This window comes from Leptonychotes weddellii, chromosome 3 (assembly GCF_054177405.1).
Source record: "Leptonychotes weddellii isolate Sample4059 chromosome 3, ASM5417740v2, whole genome shotgun sequence".
NCBI lineage: Eukaryota > Metazoa > Chordata > Mammalia > Carnivora > Phocidae > Leptonychotes > Leptonychotes weddellii.
Window position 1 is genome coordinate 23,591,005 of NC_138371.1, and position 19,909 is coordinate 23,610,913.

A 19,909-nucleotide genomic window follows, 5' to 3' on the forward strand; every position below is an offset into this window, starting at 1 on the left:
TATTCAAACAATTCCTGCCAATACACAATTCAAACCTTCATGTCAAAAGATTTTGTTTATAAACTGATTAAGGGCTTCCAGAAATGAGCTCCTTGGAAACATTATAAAGTGTCCCTGTCCAGAGCATCACAGCCCTGAAGGGGATTTCGTAGCTTTATCCCCACAACATTCTGCATCTTATAGATGACAAATCCAGAGACCATGGAGTTTTAAGGGACTTCTGAGGTAGAAATAGAACTGAACTTGCAAGCTAGGGCTCTATAGACAATATTCTTATTTCACACACACAGGAAAAAGTATAAACTAAGGTTTTCAAGAATTACATTAACAGGCCAACGAATTCATTGTGTACATGCATACTGTGTACCTCAAATTATAGATGATGGTTTGACGGTACAAAAATCCAACAACCTCTCTTTCAATTTTCCAAGGAATCCAGCTTTGGGTAATTACAGTCATGGCTCACCACTGAAAGAAGAGAGGCTCTCTTCCAACATTTGATATACCCTGTCACCATTAATGAGGCCAATAAATGCCATTCCCCACGTCCCCACTCCCTCCTGCAAGTATCCTGGAACTCACTGCAGATGCAATGTATTTCACTCCACCTGTGGAACAGGATTTCAAGTTGCAGTGGGTGAATTTAGATATTAACATGCATCATTTTTAAATTTTCAATTCTGCAAATAAGATGCCATTGTAAAATCACCTAGAACATAATTCTGGATTTATTTATTAAAGTCATATGCATGTATTAGATACAAAATTCTTTCATGTAACCAATGCTGAGATTGATCTACTAAAGTCACATAAACCCACATAGAGAAAGTCACTGCGGCTGTGCAGAGAGAAAAGAAGGAATTATGCACAATTATAATGAACACTGGGTCAGAGGTAGGTCTATAAAAATATAAATACCTCCATAATCTTCGAGAGTATTACTGCTAGCAACCAGACTCCAGCTCAAAGACGTTTCCTAAATGGTGTTCTAAGTGGCAGAACACTGCTGATAACGCTATATGGTAACATAACAGAATGCTGATAACAGTTGAAGCAAGACTATATATAAAGTGAAATTTCTCTTTCTCTCTCTTTCTTCCTCCTTCCTTCTTTCATTTCCTCCTCCCTTCACCCATCCTTTCCTTTCCCTCCCTTCCTCCCTTCCTTCCTTTCTTCCTTCCTTCCTTCCAACCTCCCTTCTTTCCTTCCTTCTTTTCATTCGTATGATAGCATGGGGAAAGGCAAGTATAACCAAGGTGGTCCTGTGACTGGTTTATGGCTCTCTCTCCCCATTTTATGATTTTTGGCTTAAACTAGATTTCCATATCTTTGATTGCTCCTTATCTAATATTTATTTACTTGCTCCTATGACGTCCAAAATGGAAATGTCAAAGTGCTAGTCGATAAATACACCAGGGAAGGCTGTATTCTTCTCATGCGCACATGAAAATGGAGCAGCCCTGTTTCTGGGCCTCTCCACTGGTGTGACGTCAACATGCAGGAAGGAAACCATTCATTCCTGAGATGCATCAGGGAGCAAACCAGTGCCAACACAGCTCCACCTATGCTGTAGCCAAGAGATTCAATCTGTCCTCTAAAAAGCTCTCTAGCCATACTTTGTCAAATGCTTTTTCTGCATCTATTGAGAGCAATTGCACTACTGGGTATTTATCCCAAAGATACAAATGTAGTGATCCGAAGGGGCAAATGCATCCCAATGTTTATAGCAGCAATGTCCACAGTAGCCAAACTATGGAAAGAGCCAAGATGCCCATCAACAGATGTGGCATATATATACAATGGAATATTATGCGGCCATCAGAAAAAAACGAAATCTTGCCATTTGCAATGATGTGGTTGGAACTAGAGGGTATTATGCTAAGAGAAATAAGTCAATCAGAGAAAGACATGTATCATATGATCTCACTGATATGAGGAATTCTTAATCTCAGGAAACAAACTGAGGGTTGCTGGAGTGGTGGGAGGTGGGAGGGATGGGGTGGCTGGGTGATAGACATTGGGGAGGGTATGTGCTATGGTGAGCGCTGTGAATTGTGTAAGACTGATGAATCACAGATCTGTACCTCTGAAATAAATAATACATTATATGTTAAAAAAACAAAACAAAACAAAAAAAAGAAGATAGTAGGAAGGGAAAAATGAAGGGGGAGAATCGGAGGGGGAGAGGACCCATGAGAGACTGTGGACTCTGAGAAACAAACTGAGGGTTTTAGAGGGGAGGAGGGTGGTGGGATGGGTTAGCCCGGTGATGGGTATTAAGGAGGGCACGTATTGAATGGAGCACTGGGTGTTATACGCAAACAATGAATCATGGAACACTACATCAAAAACTAATGATGTAATGTATGGTGATTAATATAACATAATAAAATAAAATTTAAAAATAAATAAATAAAAATAAAATAAAATAAAAAGCTCTCTAGCCAAAAATTCAAAACAAAGTCAGCAGGAGTTAAACACCTCACTCCTCAAGTCAAACTGTCCCTAGGTGCTGGGAGAGAAAAGGGGAAACTCTTTTCCTTTTTAACCCTGGAATATATATTCTTCAGACCTAAAGGTAATCAAACTAAAGGTTTCCTTCTTCAAGGCTGTTTGCCCTGTTCCAGGCCTTAGAGATAAGCTTTCCCATCATCTATAAATTTGCAGTGTAGACCAAATAATTTTTCAAATGTTAAAATAATAAGTAATTTTCTTACTAAACTCTCCAATGAACAAATTGCAATAATCCTTAATAATCTATTGCAACTTTAATTTCCCAGATGTGTGCAAAAGTATACATGAAAAATATGAATCTGCAGTCCACTAATCTCTTAGATTTGCTAGAAAAATCTCAGTAACCTTACTTGGGAAGAAAAGAATTTTACTCTTTTTTCTACAGATATAAAAATAAACCTTTCTACCATTTTTCTGGCTATGAGATGCAATTATAAATAAAAAAGTAAAAGTGATAAGGGAGTGGGAAAGGGGATATAGGTGCAGTTGTAAACCCAAGTTTTTAACCCAGAATTCCCAAAGAGAAACATTACCTTCCCAAGAGAGAATGCTTCAGTTATTGTTCAAAAACTGGGTGGAATTCGTACACTGATAAATCCATTGGTTTAGTTCTGCTCACAGTGCACCCTTAGTCTCTCAAGGCAATGGTACCTATATACACAAAACAATTCAATACCACAGCAGGTGCAGCAGGAGTAGATGGGGAGAATGGGCAGCATGCTAATAAGGAGATGGTTAGAAAACCACAATCTGTCGAGCCCTGGAAAAAGAAATGTGGTCATGAGCAAATTCAGCCTGCAATCAGAGACAGAGTTTTCATGGTATGGATCTGAATGATAATGATGAGCCCAGATATATGTGGCCATCCTTCCTCACTTTTCAAATAGAAAGGATGCTTTTGCTCTAACTATGGCACTGGAAACATTATAATAATACTTCATACCGACAACTGGCTCATCTCCCCACTAAATCAGAGGAGGTGTGTCCTTTCCTCTAACACGAAGGGGAAAGTTATACTCATGATCTAACAAACAGTATAATTCAGTCCTGATCTTTTCTTTTCTTTTTCTTTCTTCTCTTTCAACCTTGGAGAATAGCCAATTTATGCAGCTAAAAAAGAATAATGCAAGCAAGCCAAAGAAAAAGGTTGTAGAGCAAATCAGATATTTAATAAAGAAAGGAAAAGGCCATTTCAATGCAGATTCAATTAGTTTCATGTCCAAAGGTTTCCCACAGGTCCCCAGCAAAGACCTGTGAGTTATACTGAGTGAGGTTCAGATGCCCTTTTTTTTAAAAGAACTAGGACATATCCCTACGGTCCCTGACATAGGCAGGAAAACTGATTTAGTGGCCTAATTCCATTCTCAAAATGTGAAACTCCAGTACCGCGTTGGTGCCTTCTGGGCATTTTCCTGACATTTCACTGATGCTAAACTGTTCTCCATTTGGCTTTTTACAAATTGATACATATAGCTGGGAGCACAAACATGTGTAAAGGTAAATTTACTATCCAAACTCTTGAATGAAGAAAGACAAACCGTGGAGGAAAGAAAACGGAAAAAGAGAAATCAGACTTAGCTTTAAAGGGGGCAGGGGGGGCATCACAATGTACTAAACAACACCTAAGATGATCTTAAACACAAAGACAGCAAGTCATTCAAAGAATGCCAGTGCCAAGAGGTGGCTTGGAGGAACACAGGGTAATTCCCATCAACCTCCTCATACCTCATAACTTAATATGTGCAACTGATGCCTCTCCTGTCTTATGTGAAGTGTTTTGCAAATGCAGGTTGAGACAATCCCATTTTGCGTTCCACACCATGAGACAGCTGCCTGAACCACTCCCAAGTATAAATCATGGAGCTGCCACAAAACTCAGATGACTCAAATTGAACCTGTTATATAACAGGATCCACCTATCATTTGTACCAGCTACTTGTAAGGCAGCAGAGTGCAAATCCTCCTGTTGAATATCTAACTGGCTAAGGGCAGAGGGCAAGAAAGAGGTGACCATAAGCTAGCCAGGAAGGGTGGGAAGGTGGGGGGGCTCTACAGCTAGAGTCACATGACAGGCAAGCAGAGTGGCATGTTGCTCAGGAGATCCTTCTGAGAAAGCAATGTATAGATTCTTTAAGGAAATGAGACGGTAGAAGGTTAAGAATATACGTGAATTAGACTTCGTTTCCAGAAATTGTAAGTAACTACTTACAATTACATAAAATGTGCTTTCTCTGTGTGTGTGTTTGTATAGGGTAGGATTCCTTTAGAGAGTAAGGATTTAAAGCAAGCAAAGCCAGCCGTAAGTCCTGCTTTAAACTTGGTTCCTTGAAACTGACCCTGAGAGAGAGGCTGCGTGTAGGAGATGATTGCAGAGCACCCTCTGGAATGAGGGTGGTGAAGGAGAAGGGGCAGACTGAGCAGTTGGAGGAGCTGATCACAATGCAGTTGCGACAGAGGACCCCGCCTAACCCCTGGCGGCTCTGGATCTAAGATGCCCCTTCAGAGTGATCCCAGATTGAAGCAAGGAGACTGGGCACTTCTAGTCCTCAAAATGACCAGTCATTGGATGCCCTCCAAAGACACTGTTAAGAAGATGAAAAGGCAACCCTCAGTACTACTCTGCCTGGCCCCTGGCATGATGGTCGGTCGAGGCTTTGAGCTTTGAGCTAGGCCCCATGATGAGAAAGGTGTAAAGTGGAATTATTCTGCCTGAAGAAAATCAAAGTTTTAAAACTTATAAGACTTGTCCTGACTAGTTGTCCTCCACCTTGCTCAAAAAATGTTTAAACTTCTGGTTGAAAGAGATTTAGGTTTGATCTAAGAAAGAACTCCTAGAAGTATAAGGATATTAAAAACCCTAATTGACTGGCAAAGGAAGTAGGAATGCTCCTTTTCTGGAAGTATCTCAGGTGAAATAGCTACCCATAAGTAGAGATTGTGATAGGTCAGAGTAAACAGACATTTCTTTTTCCTTCCTTCTTTTTTTCTTTTGTTTTAGTTTTTGTAGCCCAGGAAATACATTAGGGGTTATGATGTGTCAAATATAAACTGGAGGTTATGATAATTCACAGAATTTACTTGTTACCATTTAACACCATAATTTTTATATTCAAGATTCTCTCTCTCTCACCAGTTATTTTTCAAACTTTAGTCAGAAAGACATCATATGGAGAAGTTATTTCTTAAAAAATGCAGATTCAACCCAAATCTCCTGACTCAAAATCTGTGGCAGTGAAGTCTGAAAATCTGTATTTTTAATAAGCTCCCAAGGTGACACAATATATCAGAATTCCTGCTCTAGAACTTGAAGTCACCCGGGCAAAAAGTTTTGTATAGCTCCTTGGACTCCAAGTCCTGTCCCTCAGGGGACAGAAAATTCAGCCTGAGAATTTGATCCTTGCTCTCTCAGCCTACCCTGAGAGCAGCCCTGGCCCCCAACTGTGAAGCTCAGCCCAAGGGTTGGAACAATGACAAAGGAGCCAGCTCCTCTCTGCAACTACAGCCCTTGATCTTGTGGCCCCTTTCGTCTGCACAAGAGTCGCTGGCTGACCTGTAATGTGATCAGTTCCAGATGATCCTACGTGGCAGTGGCTGAATTCTTGAAGTTTCCTTCCAGATCTAAGTTATACTGTTCTATAGGAACAGCTTCTCCCACCTCTAACTATAAACTGAACTTCTCCCATAGTTACTCACATTTGAACTCTTGCCTCTCGTGGCAAATAGGAAGGAAAAAAGAAGTACAATAAACGTGGCTACCAGGCAAGTCAGAAAATTTTGAAGTTTCTCTTTTAAATAACTGGAAAGTACCTGCTGTAAGGCAATTTTGAAGCTTCAAAGAGAGACCATATGGGCCACAGTGTCTCTCTGTTGGTGACTTTCCCCACCAGGAAATAGGACTGCCAGATATGCCCAAAAAATACCTCAAAATGGGACGATATTTTATGGGGCTTTGGCAATACATCATCTCCATTTCATAGGTGAGTTTTATACGGTTGACTGGGGATGGAAGAAAATGTAGTTCTCCTGATTAATAATTCACTGCTGCAAGAAGGCTACTCTTGTAAGGGATACTTTCCATTTCTACCTTCATTATGCATTTTAAGCATATAGAGAATTTTAACAACTGCATAATTTTAACAACGCAACATAGATACATATTTTCAACAATAAAGGGGAGAGCCTCTTTTTCATTTTGCTTGTAAAGACATGGGCTAACACGGTTGATCAAGATCCCCTCTCAAATATTAAATGCAGAGAGGAAAAGACAGTTTAAACGTTTGTACATTTTTTACCAACTTTCTGTACTCACAGTCTTTAATCTCCTAAGAAAAGCCCAGCACACCTGTGCTTCACATGATCGCGGCTCTCACCCAGCAGGTACATTTAAAGAAAAGAATCTGTCAGCACACTAATAACAGTCCTGACAAGGGAGGGACAACATGCTGCCAGCACCATAGGAAATACTATCTCTGGGAAATTAAAAGTGTACGGTCATGTGTATGGTATATGTGTGTTTATGTTCTTGTTTCCCTCTCTGGCAATAGCTCCTGTCAATCCATGAATTCTCCGCTATGAATGAAATAGAAAATTGCTTCAGTATTAAAAAGTCCCGGCTGGATGTTAAGCCAACAGCATGGTGATTTTCAACTCAGGCTTAGATAACTCTTGCTTTATGCTTCTTTGGGCTGGAAAGGAAATAGTGTACTCTCCACCACAGATGCAATACTTAGGAGAAAAGTGAAAAAAGTAACAGCCATTTGCCTAATTTTGTGTGTGTGTTTTGTTTTGTGAAGGGGGAGAATTTCCTAGGAAGAAAAGAGAGACTATGGAGTCTTCTGATCTACCTTCTACCAAAGGTCAATGACCTAGTTGCCAAGAATGCTCTAGGGAAATTGTGGGAGGAAAGGGAGAAGGCTTGGTTGCTAGAAGATCCGCATGGCAAAGGGAACACCACAGAAACGGTAACCATGTTGCCCCTTTGATGGCAGACACATAGTAGCAGTTACTAGAACGGCCATTATCCACTGGAGCCACTAACTGGCCCCCAGAATTAGTCCTCCTTCTTTCATTGTGGCAGGCCACTCAGCAGCTCAGCAGAAGACTTTATTTTGCAGGCTTCTGGAGAGCTAGAGGTGGCAATGTGACTGAATCCTCATCAGGGGCATAATGTGGAAGTGGTGGTTTCCACTCCCTGGTCTGGGGCCAAAGGCACATGCACGCCTGTGTTTTCCTGACCTTCCCACAAGCTGGAATACAGCTATGCCATGACCAGTATGGATCTTACAGACAAGGATAACACACTTGTGTTAGGAGGGAGGAAAAAACAATAGGATGAAATGAAGAGAAAAATAAATGTATTTATTTCACTGATTATGCTTTCGAGCTTCTTTGTAACTTAGCTTCCACCCTAACTAGTACACATTATAATATTCTGAAACTAAGGTCTTAGAATAGAACTGAAGAGCCCTCAGACCATATCCATTTTCTCAGTTTAACATAGACCTTACCAGAGTTCTAGAAGTATTCTGTTTCAAAGGCAATAATACAATGATTATTTCCTGAGAGTTTACACAAGGTACTTAAGAAAGGGAACACTATTATATTTTTTCCAAAAAAATTATTTGGAATTTATGGAATGGAATGGGCCCTGAAAAATCAACAATCAAAACTATATTAACCACAAATGTGTTCAGCCACCATAGCCACAGATGAAAATAGTACTCGTATGGGCTGAATTGTGCCCCTCCCCCCGCCCCAAATTCATATGTTGAAGTCCTAACTGCCGGTACCTAAGCATGTGGCCATACTTGGAGACAGAGGTTCTTTAACGATGTAATTAAGTGATATGAGGTCATTAGAGTGGGTACTTATCCATTATGACTGGTGTCCTTCTAAGAAGAGATTAGGAAACAGACACACAGAGACCATGTGAAGACACAGGGAGAAGACAGCCATGTGCAAGCTAAAGAGAGAGGCTTCAGAAGAAATCAACCCCGCCAGCACCTTTACCTTGGATATCCAACCTCCAGAACTGTGAGGCAATAAACTTCTGTCAGTTAAGTTACCCAATCTGGTGGTCCTTTGTTATGACAGCCCTAGAAAACTAACACACGTATGTCAAGGTCAAGCATTTTTCTTTTTAGCCAGAACTATGGAGAAATTCTTTGGGTTGCTTCTCTAACAAAATGAAACAAAACAAACAAGAGAAATGAGTTCTGCATGATTTCTACTAATTCAAATTGATGGGTTCTTCTGGCTAACAAAGAGAGAACTTGTTCATATTTGGATGATATCTGAACTTTCAAAACAATTCTATACCCTCTCCAAAATAAGTATGGATCCATGCCTCATGCTATATTCAAAAGTGAACTCCAGATAGGCTAAAGACATAAATGTAAATAGTAAAAAGATAATAAAATAAAATGCAGAAAGCCATCTTCGCAGCCTAGGAGTGGATAAAGACTTTCTGGACAGGAAGCTAAATCCTCAAATCACAATGTCGAACTTGGATGGGTTTAACTGCATTAAAATGAAGAATTATAGTACAGTGAAGGATACCCTTGAAAAAGCTAACTGACCAGAGGAGATTCTGCAACATCTAAAGCCAAAAAATATTAGTATCTACAATAACCTACCCACCCCCACAAAAAAACAAAAACAACTCCTGCAAATCAACAAGAAAATAATACAATACCCAATAGAAAAATTGGCAAAGGATATGAACAGGTAAATCTCAGAGAATGAGCAGAGGTCTAATAAGTATGAAGCAAAGCTCAACATCCTTAGCAACAAAAATACTGAAAGCTTAAGCATCAATGATATTTCCACATTGTCCGTTAGAATTGCAAAAACTACAACACTAGATAATAACTAGTGTTGGAAAGAACATGGGAATGACAGAAACTATTAGATACTATTGGAGGGAATATAACCTAGTCGAATAGTTCTGGAAAGCATTCTAAAGGGACTAGGGAAACCAAGTATAAGATGTCCTTTGATTCAGCAATCTACTTCTGGGTATAGTAGTCCCCCATTATCTGTGGAAGATACGTTCCAAGATCCCTGGTGGATGCCTGAAACCACAGATAGCACCGAATCCTACATATACTATGTTTTTTTTCCCCCAGGCATACATACCTATGATAAAGTTTAATTTATAACTTAAGCACAGTAAAAGATTAACAACAACAAGTAAAGATAGAGAAATTATAAAAATATAATAAAAGTTATGTGAATGTGGTTTCTCTCTGACAAAACATCGTACTGTACTGTATTGTGCTTTACTGTACTCACCCCTCCTCTTCTTCTTATGATGTGAGATGACAAAATGCCAACGTGCTGAGATGAGGCGAGGAGTATGACGTAGGCATCGTGAGGTAGTGTTAGGCTACTATTGACCCTCTGACGATTCGCCACAAGAAAGATCATCTGTTTCCAGAGCAAGGCTAACCACGGGGAACTGAAAGTGCAGAAAACAAAACCGTGGATGAGGGTGGACTGCGGTATTTATCTCAGGAATACTCACATCCAGATCCCTCTGAGAACATGTGCCTGGATATACCTGACTGTATTATTTGCGATGTGGAAGTTAGAAACAATGCCCTTCCCTAGGGGAAAGGATAAGTAAAATGTGGTGGAGACATACTATGAAAATATAATACATTATCTAAAACAACCAATGGTACGTGGAGCGACACAGAGAGATATAAATCACAAGTGGTGGGGTATTTGTAGCACTATCCCACTTATTAAAAGTACATACCTACAAAACCCATGATATATTTTCCAAAAGATATACAAACTAAACATATTGTGGTGATTGTCTTCTGGAGGAGAAGAATGGGTGGGAACTGGGAATTAAGAGAAAAATTAAAATAGAATAGGGTCTTGCATGCACTGATAATGTTATACTAAAAACCAAGGAGTATAATTAGCTCATTTCTGCACCTGCAATTTAAACACAGACACACACACAACAAAACTTCCCTCCCCAAGCTCCTCCCGAATTTCTTTCAGTGCATTATTCTAGCAAGGCAAATCTTCAATGAGGACACTGGAATTAATTAGACAGTTGCTTAATCTTATTAAACATTTTTGGTTACACTATCTCAAGTGTTCACAAGCCACGGGCAATTTGTTGTCCCACCCCTCACAGGGATATCGGGTATTTGGCAATGTCTGCAAACATTTTTGGTTGTCACCACTTGGGGAGCGGGTGCTACTTGCTCCTGGGTGGGCAGGGGCCAAGGATGCTGCTAAACATACTGCAATGAACGGGACAGGGTCCCACAACAAAGAAGCATCCCTTTCCAAATATCAACAGGGCTGAGATTGAGAACCCCTACACTATCTCACTACATTTTCTATTTACTTCTTTGGTTTTTGGGAGGCTGCCCTTCAAGCTGACCAAGATGCTCCTTTCCTCCTTCCCATCTTACTCGTCCATTACTCTCCTTCCATCTTTCCCTTCCCACTCTTCTTTTATTTCTGCTCAAGCACAGTCTACTGTCTTAGGCTGCCACTCTCCCTCTAGTAATCATTAATCTACTTAAATACCACACTGATTTTAATTGCTCATAAAGACTGTGAACGAGATAAATTGATAGTAAGCCATTAATAATTAAAGACAATTAATTGATAAAATGCCTCTCGTCCCTTTTCCTCTTCTTTCTTATGAGTTGCTCTACCACACACCCATCTATTAAAATAGGAAAGGTACCAATTTGAAAGTCACTGAGGGCCTCTACTAAATCTTCATGAATTGGGTGAAGGAGCTAACTAATATCTTAGAAGACAACAGTTAAAACAACAAACTGGGCAGGAGGGGATCAGAAGTAGGCTTTGAGATGGCAGCCACAAAGGGACAATTTTGGGCCAAGGTGGGGGTGAAGTAGGGATTGAGCTTCACCAACTGGATGTTTGATGCTCAACTCCTTCACTGAAACAAGAGGAAGGGAAAGAGCAGAGAGAGTGACTATGACTTTTTAATTGAATTCCAGAATCCTCTGAGCAACAGAATGGGACTAATGTGTCCCAGGTGGGATTTAAGTCTAAATGAAAGGATTGATTTTCAGATAATGGAGACTGTTAAACATTGAATTTCAGTGTTGTGGATATCCTGCTCTGTTGGTCTTATTTTTTTTAAAGGACTTAAGTATACTGTATTACAGTCCCATTTAGACTAATGAGCAGATCAAAATTCTTAAGAGCTGTGATTTGTGATTTTGTGCATTTTCCTTGAAGTTTCAATTGCCATTTGGTAGTTTGTCCCTTGGGCATTCACATCTCTTCTTTAGTGCCTTGGAGGTTAAATTATCATAGGTTATCTCCAAAGGACCCATTATCCATTTCTTCGATATACCCTGTTTTTTGTTCTTGATGCTGCTAATGGTGGCAGTAGTGTTTTGTTTATTTTCTTTCTTTTTGTTTTTTTAAGAAACAAAAGAAAAAGTCTGGAAGGTCTCTGTAGAGACATTATCCTCCCCATTTTATTCAGTCTGAGCAGTAGAAATATGAATATGTTCAGGCCTCAGTCTTTTTTCTTCTCCAGATAAATTCCTAATTCTTATGACTCATCTGGACTTGAATTATTTTTTTTTAAATAAAAAAGTTAAAAGTTAAAAGAGAAGAAAGGCAGGAAATACCTGGCACATTTGCACGTTACTCTAAGCTCCGTCCCCACTCCAGCTAACCAGGAATGAAACCACCAGGCGTGATGCTTTAGAAATCACCCTCCTGTCTCTTTAACAAACTGTAAATGAGAAGAGGGCGGGCCTCCAGAGTGTCGAAGGTTCTGATTGGTCCTTCCGGCTGGCAGGAAGTGGGCAGTGAAAGCATCGCCGCTGTTGGTGTCCGAGGCTGCAGGGTGAGAGGCCGAGGTCTGGCCGGGCTTCAGGACACTGAACCCGCTGCAGCTTCAAATCGTAGGAGCGGGGACGAAGGGTGCAAAACGGGGTCCCTTCATCGCGGTGGGCGCTGGGTCCTGGCAGCCTTTTCGCGGAGGTGCAGCGGCCTAGCAGCCGTGCGGCCGTGGGCCCTGGGTCCGCTCAGACCACCAAGACTGCGCAGTGACCCAGGAGCTGGAAGGAAGGTGTTGCGCGGGCTCTGGCCGCTGCCTTCGCAACAGGGCCGAGGCCCCTGTCTCAACCTAGTTTCTTTTTTTCCCCTCTTCTGCAGGCTCGCTTCCGGCGTCATGGCTCAAAGGGCCTTCCCGAATCCTTATGCCGATTTTAACAAATCCCTGGCCGAAGGCTACTTTGATTCTGCCGGGAGGGTGAGTTTGGGATACATCTGCCTGCATCCCTACCTCCAGCCCCTAGTGTTGAGAAAGGAGCTCAGTTTTTGCCTGAAGGAAAGGGATGAGTATCTCTCTTTAAAAATACACGTAATTTCAAGATAAATATATAAAATACATGTCAAAATAGACAATTTGAGTTCTACTTCTGTAAGAAGTCATTGTTGTTAATATTCATAATTGAAATAGCCTCAGTCATTAATAATTTAAATTATAAAAATTGGCGAATATGTCGTTTTTATATGTGATTTGGCATTTTTTTATCAATTTTGCTTTGCTTTTTAAAGAGAGGGGAGGAGGGGCGCTTGGGTGGCTTGGTTGTTAAGCATCTGCTTTCGGCTCAGGTCAGGATCCCAGGGTCCTGGGATCAAGCCCCGCATCGGGCTCCCTGCTCCGCAGGAAGCCTGCTTCTCCCTCTCCCACTCCCGCTTGTGTTCCCTCTCTGGCTGTCTCTCTGTCAAATAAATAAAATAAAATCTTAAAAAAAAAAAAAAAATTAAAGGGAGGGGAGGAGTCCTGGTGGTATGTCACGTGTGCCGTGTTATTGCTTTATATTTGCATGCAAACAGGGGCAGGGTCAACGGTGAGAGTAAACGGGGATGTGTGGTAAAGACATCTTTAAACAAAGTGCTGAGAAAAATTAGGGACATAGGCCTGAAATTCTTCCTACTTTTGCCACTCTTTGCAGGACATCCCCACACCTGGGGGTGGGGGGGGAACGGCGGGGTGATAGTAACTTAATGTTACTTATAAGCCACAGAGCAAAAGAGAAGCTGGATTTAAGGTACCCCACAGGCCTGTTGGAACATAATTTTCTCATGCCTCTTTGAGTGAACGTAATTAAGAGGGAATACAATTCTTTTTAAGAATGCCTAGCTGAGAAATTATGAGTGTGTTAGGTTGGAAGAGTGATCTCTTTAAAGTGCGCACGTATTTTTTTTTAATTCTACCAGTTTATTTCTTCTAAGCTTACCATACGAAAAGCACTTCACATGAGATATAATGGCCTTAGAGATTTCGTATCTGCCAAGTTAACTTTATGTGGCTCTTTCGGTTCTTCCCTGGAAACATTTGTGACGATGGATTAATTTAACATCAGTAATACAAGTAGGAGGAATGAAAGAGCTGGAGAAGAGTTGTAGAATAGAAGGGTACCAAAATATACAGGAATCTAGAGTCAATCTGATTTTTTTTTTAAGATTTTATTTATTTATTTATTTATTTGAGAGAGAGAGAGAGAGAGAGAGAGGGAGGGAGAATCTGAAGCAGACTCCACACTGAGCGCAGAGCCCGACTCAGGGCTCAATCCACAACCAGGAGATCATGACCGGAGCTGAAAGTGGCTTAACCGACTGAGCCACCCAGGCACCCCTGATTTTTTTTTTTTTTAAGACCAAAATTGAACTACACAAGCAAAGCTTCTTTTAATGATCTTGATGTCAAATGGCTTCCTTTTGGCCATTTGGACCTGTGTTCTGTCTACCTCTGCAGATCCTGATTTTTTGTCCTGTCTTGTTGGAGGAAGACCTGCTGTTTCATGCAGACTTGGCAAAGAGAATGCTTGAGGATTTATCCTAATGACAGAAGCCTTCAATAAAATATATCTCACTATTCAGGCTGTTTATAAATTAAATGCTTTTATAAATTTAACCATTTTAAGAGAGAAAAAAATATATTCACACATTTGAACTCTGACCCAAAAAAATAATTTATCACCTAACACATGATTTTGGACAGATTCCAGAAAGAAACTAGCATACCAGTTCTAAAATTGTTTAATGTTGAACATCAAGATTCAGACTCTGGAGATCTGTCCTCCTTAATTTGTTAAAACAGACATTTCAACAAGGAATTGGTCTGTTTTCTGGCATCTATCAGAAAAAAAAGGGCTTTTGGAGACTGCAAATTATTGCTAGAGTTTGAATAATTTTGTGGTCTGCCACAAGCAATCAATATTCTCTGGCAGGTCACCTTTATTAAATGCAGTTATGTGACAAATAGAAAGTAACTTCCCTTCCTGAGACTGAGGTGTTCTCATTCTTGGTCTCAAAGTAAGGCCAGGCAAGATGATAAATTATCCATGATCTATGAACAGAAGATGACATGTTCTCATATAGATGTACTCCTCTGTCTAGTTGAGATTTATAGACCTTTTATATTAATATTGAAGTATATTTTACCTTATTAAATGTATTTTCAAGACTTATTGAAATCTTAACCTCTTGGCAGAAATCGTTGAATAATGGGAGCATGTCCGTCAAACGATGTGGTTTCTTCTTCAGAGTGTGAAATAAGGGATCATGGTACTTCAGAAAAATTATCCAGATATGGTTGATAGTCTGATTTGCCTTCTCAGAGATGCTCTTCAGAAGTAAAATTTAATATATTTTATAATAATTCTGAAACTGCCTTCTTTCTTGTTCCAGTGTTAATATGTCCTTTTTTTTTTTTTTTAAAGATTTTATTTATTTATTTGAGACAGAGAGAATGAGAGAGACAGAGAGCACATGAGAGGGGGGAGGGTCAGAGGGAGAAGCAGGCTCCCTGCCTAGCAGGGAGCCCGATGCGGGACTCGATCCCGGGACTCCAGGATCATGACCTGAGCCGAAGGCAGTCGCTTAACCAACTGAGCCACCCAGGCGCCCCAATATGCCCTTTTTAAAAAATGAGATTATGATGTTAACAGGTAGCAGTTAGGTTTGTTTTTATAATCCTTACATGGTGAAGTGAAATGTTTGTGCCCATGTAGTATTCCCCAACATTGTTTTGAAATTTTACTGCTCTGTAAAATCCAAGTCTGGGAATCACAGCAGGTTTCTAAAATTGTGGAGGGATACAGTAAAGTGACCTTTTAAGACACTTGATGATTCAGTGTATACAGAACTTGCAAAATATTTTTCAGTTGCCTTTAGGATGAATAACAGTGGTTTTGTGGACCTCACAGTTTGCCCAGCATCTGTGGGCCTTCGTATGGATATCACTACCCCACAGCCCCAGCTTTCGTGTGCTTTTTAATCCATACCCAAATTATTACTTGTTATAGACCCTTGCACTGCTTAAAATTATAAAAATATCAACAGTTACATCCCTGAATGTGAGAGACCTTAGGCACACAATCTCATTTGATCCTCAGAGTATCTTTTGACATTGGTGGGGCAGGTATTACTATCCTGACTTTATAAAGGTATTTGAAGCATAAAGAAGTTATGAGTAGAGCACGATCACTCAGCTAATGGTGGATAAAGATGTAGCCAGCCTCATTCATTGGGCAGTATTTATGAAGCCCCTCCTCTGCTAGGCACTGTGCTGGGCATGGGTTTTGTGATGCTAGGTCTGATGTTCTCGCCACTCTGCCTGAGCCTCCTGATGTCCATGAATTTATTTTGACTTTCTTATGCTACTTTTACAGTTTTTAAAAATTGTCTATCCGTTTTTTACAAATGGATTTTTATAAATGTTTATCTTCATTTTTTAAATAACAAAAGCAACCAGAGTGTTTCCTTAGGGAATTAACATTGCTGCCGCTTGAATAGCTGGAAAACAGCAAACATCTTCTGACTTGTGCTTAATTTATTAAGATGACTTTTATTATAATAAGAAATATTGGCTTAAATAACAGATGCTCCCTATTAATTGGAAATTACTGCATGCCAGTTTTTCATCAGCAGTCTACTTTAGTATTTAATTATAAATTTGATGTAAGACATTTAGTTACAAAATATTTCCTGCCTTGAGTAGGAAAATGTCATAGCACTTTTTAAGTTTTATTAATCTGTAGTTATTAAGAATAAAATAATTTTCCAGTTCTCCCAGGCAGTAGAAGTGGCCTAAGTGGAAATGAAGTACCCTCCTATGTTGATAGCCTGTAGTCCAGGAAGTTGAGCGGTCCATATTTTTTGATACTTGTTTTCCCTTTAATATCTACAGCTGACTCCTGAGTTCTCACAACGCTTGAACAATAAGATTCGAGAGCTGCTTCAGCAAATGGAGAGGGGCCTAAAGTCGGCAGACCCCCGGGATAGCACTGTTTACACTGGCTGGGCAGGTAGGAAGTGCTGACTGTGAGCTGGCATGAGCAATGTAGAGGAGGGCCAGAGCATCACCTTGTGAGAATGTGTGACTGACTGGGACACCCTCACATGCTTCCTGTGTCTGTGAATGAGTAATTGTTTCCGGGAGAATGTGGTGCTCTCAGCCTCGCCTTGGGATTTGGGTCTCTAACAGTGCTCTGAATGTAGGGCAAGGGAAGCATATTCATGGAATTCATACCTGCCACAAATTTGGATGGCTGCTTGTGGAAAGAAAAATTGATGTTTAGCATTACCTAGTTAATTTGGAGATGGAATGTCAGTGGGAAGAGTTGGGAGGAGTCCCAGAATACAGTGTGTGAAACAGAAGTACAGAGAATTAATCCACAGAAAATAAAACATGCCCAGATGTGTCATTTTTTTTTAAAAAGTTACCACATAACAGGGATCCATACGTGAACACAGAGTAAACCAGAGATTCCATGAACTAATCATCTTAAATAGTCACTGCTGGTTGGTTTGCATTCACTGTTTTGCTAGTCATTGAGAGGTTTGGGAAGAAATAGTACATAGATGTCAAAGAAGTGAGAGAGAGACAGAGGAAAGAAGGAACGTTGAAGAACTTCAGTTAGTTTACTAATGAAGAGAGACAGAAAGATAGCTTTATAATCTCAAAGATGCACAGTTTAGAGACTCAGTGTTTTCCAGTTACTCTGAAAAGGAGACAAAGTGGAACAGCTTTTCAGCTCGAGGAATTTAAATTTCGTTTTAAGGCAATGGTGCTTGTCATGAGCATGCAGGTTCCTGAGCCTCACAGTGGAGATAATCAGTGTCATAGGTCTTGAGCGGGGCCCAGGAATATGCATTTTGCAAGCCTCAGTAGTCCTGATGTAGATAGTCTTCTATGGACTGCACTTTGAGAGCTTTTCTCTGGCAGGAATTTACTAAAAGCAAACCTTTTGGTAATGGCAAGTGATTCTCTCTGTCCTTATGAAGACAGGAAGGCAGATAAAAATCAGAATAAAATTATAGTCTCAGGGATGTTTAAAGTCAGTATTTTATAAAATAAGAGGAATTGACTAGTTAATGTTGGGCCCTCCCTCTTAGCTTAGTTTTATGATTTGGGGTGATTTTAGAAACTTAACACAAGATGTGTTAAAGATGAGAATAAATGTGAAAGTATTTTGCTTCAAGAAGGAAGTTACAACAACAGTTAACATTTAAGTGAACATTACTGTTCTCTATTTAAAATTGTGAGAATTTGAACAAAATAGGACAGGTACAATGCATGGTTATTTTTAGCTTTCCTCTTGATTTCCACATTGTTTAAAGCCCAGACTTGTAGATCTTTTCCTAATAGGAGTTTTTATTATTTTGTTATTCCTGGCAAAAAAAAAGATACTGAGACAGATGGCTAGATTTATTTCCCTAACTGTCTATAAAAAGAATGAATTAAACCTCTATCCTATTCACTCATTCAGGTGAGCTTATATTATTACATATTATAAGGTACCTTGCTTTAGGGGGAAAGGAAGTGGAGATTGACTTCAGTTTTGAATTAATAGTTTGACAATGTTAGGGAAGACCATCAGTCAGGCCCTCTACTGCCAGGGCTATTTGAGAAACTAAAGGTTAAATAGAAATGGAAATGGAAAAGAAATTTGACTCCAAAGCAAAATGCAAGTGTGTTTAAATTTTTTGGCAATATGAGTTAACAGTGTCCTCTCCTCTGAATGCCAGTATCCTTCGACTTTTTATCTTTAAGTATTTATAATACTTATTGCTGGCTCCTGAAAGCAGCTTATATGGCAAGTGTCTTAGCCAAATTGGCATACTAAGCAGTTTAGATTGTTTCATGATGTAGCATAACATCTGCCAGATAAATTTGCTAATGGCTTTTGAGGCAGGAGTCCTGATGTCTCTTAATTGAGCTCTGTTAAAAAGCCATTATTCCCACATAAAATGGACTGTCTCCAGTAAAATGCTTTTCTTCCCCTGCCAGTGTTTAGACAGTCTAAATAGCATGAAACTAAAGTTTCATAAGAAACTAAAGCTAATTTGACACATAAAATCATGTCAATATCTTTTCTTCCCATTATTGTATCTTACCAAGTATGGTGTCTTTATTTTTGCAATTTTATTGCCAGAAAATGCATTCATAAACATTTTAACACAATAAAAATACTTGCTGTTGTGTGTCAAAGCAGTGTTTACATAATTATGTGTAGATTTGTATGTTACTGTGTGTGTTCCCCATATTATCTTCCAAAGAGTGATACCTTTTAGAAAATAAGGATTCCATTTCTTTAACTTTGTTCACCAAATTTAGTGTCATATTTTTATAAATATCTTGTTGCTAACTTGTCCAAAATTATATTATTTTGGGAAACACTAATTTATTGTAGAAAACCTTTAAAATTTTATCACTTTCTTCAACATTGGTATTTATTGAGCATTTGTTGTCAGTCTACAATGAAAGCTTTTGCAAGTTTCATTACGTAGTTTGTATGAGAAAACTTCATAATTATTACTAATTAGAACTTTAAATTACCATCCTATTTTGTTAAGTTTCATTCCCCAATAGAAGTATGATCTGATAGTTAATGTCAGATAGAATTAGGATTTAGAATAGGGTTAGGTTCTGCTGCATATACCCAAAAGAATCAAAATTGCAGTGACTTAAATAAGATTATTTTTCTCTTATGTAAAAGAAGGCCAGTGTAGTCCAGGGTTGATACAGTGACCTCAGGATGTCAATAGGAGCCCAGTTCCTTTCTTTCTGTTCCATCATCCCTCAGCCACTGGCTTCTACCTCTTGGCCAGATAGCTGCTAAAGATTCGTGCATTTCATCAGCTTTTCAGGCTGCAGAAAGGAAAAAGAGGCAAAAAGAATGCATTCCTCCCCTTTTAAAAGACTTCCTGGAAGCCCCACTCAACATTTCAATTCTACTTACGTCTCATTGGCTGGAACATAGTTACATGGTCACACCTGTCAGCAAGGAAGGATAGTAAATGTAGTCTGTTAGCTGGTTACGTGAACTTGGGGATAAGACCTAGAAATCTCTGCTGTAAG

The 19,909-nt window shown here is 39.6% G+C and overlaps 2 protein-coding genes across 4 annotated transcripts in view; one reads left to right on the forward strand and one right to left on the reverse strand.

The window, feature by feature from the left end:
* Positions 1 to 9,963, reverse strand: part of CPS1 (carbamoyl-phosphate synthase 1) — a 171,537-nt gene extending 161,574 nt beyond the window's left edge. The window contains exon 1 of the mRNA XM_081815309.1: positions 9,808 to 9,963. Coding sequence (XP_081671435.1) covers positions 9,808 to 9,942 — 135 coding nt within the window. The 5' untranslated portion in view covers positions 9,943 to 9,963. The remainder of the gene's footprint in view (positions 1 to 9,807) is intronic.
* A 2,336-nt stretch (positions 9,964 to 12,299) lies between these two features.
* Positions 12,300 to 19,909, forward strand: part of LANCL1 (LanC like glutathione S-transferase 1) — a 37,667-nt gene continuing 30,057 nt past the window's right edge. Inside the window, exons 1-3 of one of the 3 annotated variants that reach the window (XM_081813717.1) lie at positions 12,300 to 12,379; positions 12,691 to 12,787; positions 16,736 to 16,853. In XM_081813717.1, coding sequence (XP_081669843.1) covers positions 12,707 to 12,787; positions 16,736 to 16,853 — 199 coding nt within the window. In that variant the 5' untranslated portion in view covers positions 12,300 to 12,379; positions 12,691 to 12,706. Of the gene's footprint in view, positions 12,457 to 12,690; positions 12,788 to 16,735; positions 16,854 to 19,909 lie in introns of all 3 variants that reach the window. The other 2 variants (XM_081813716.1, XM_081813715.1) reach the window with 2 other exon arrangements.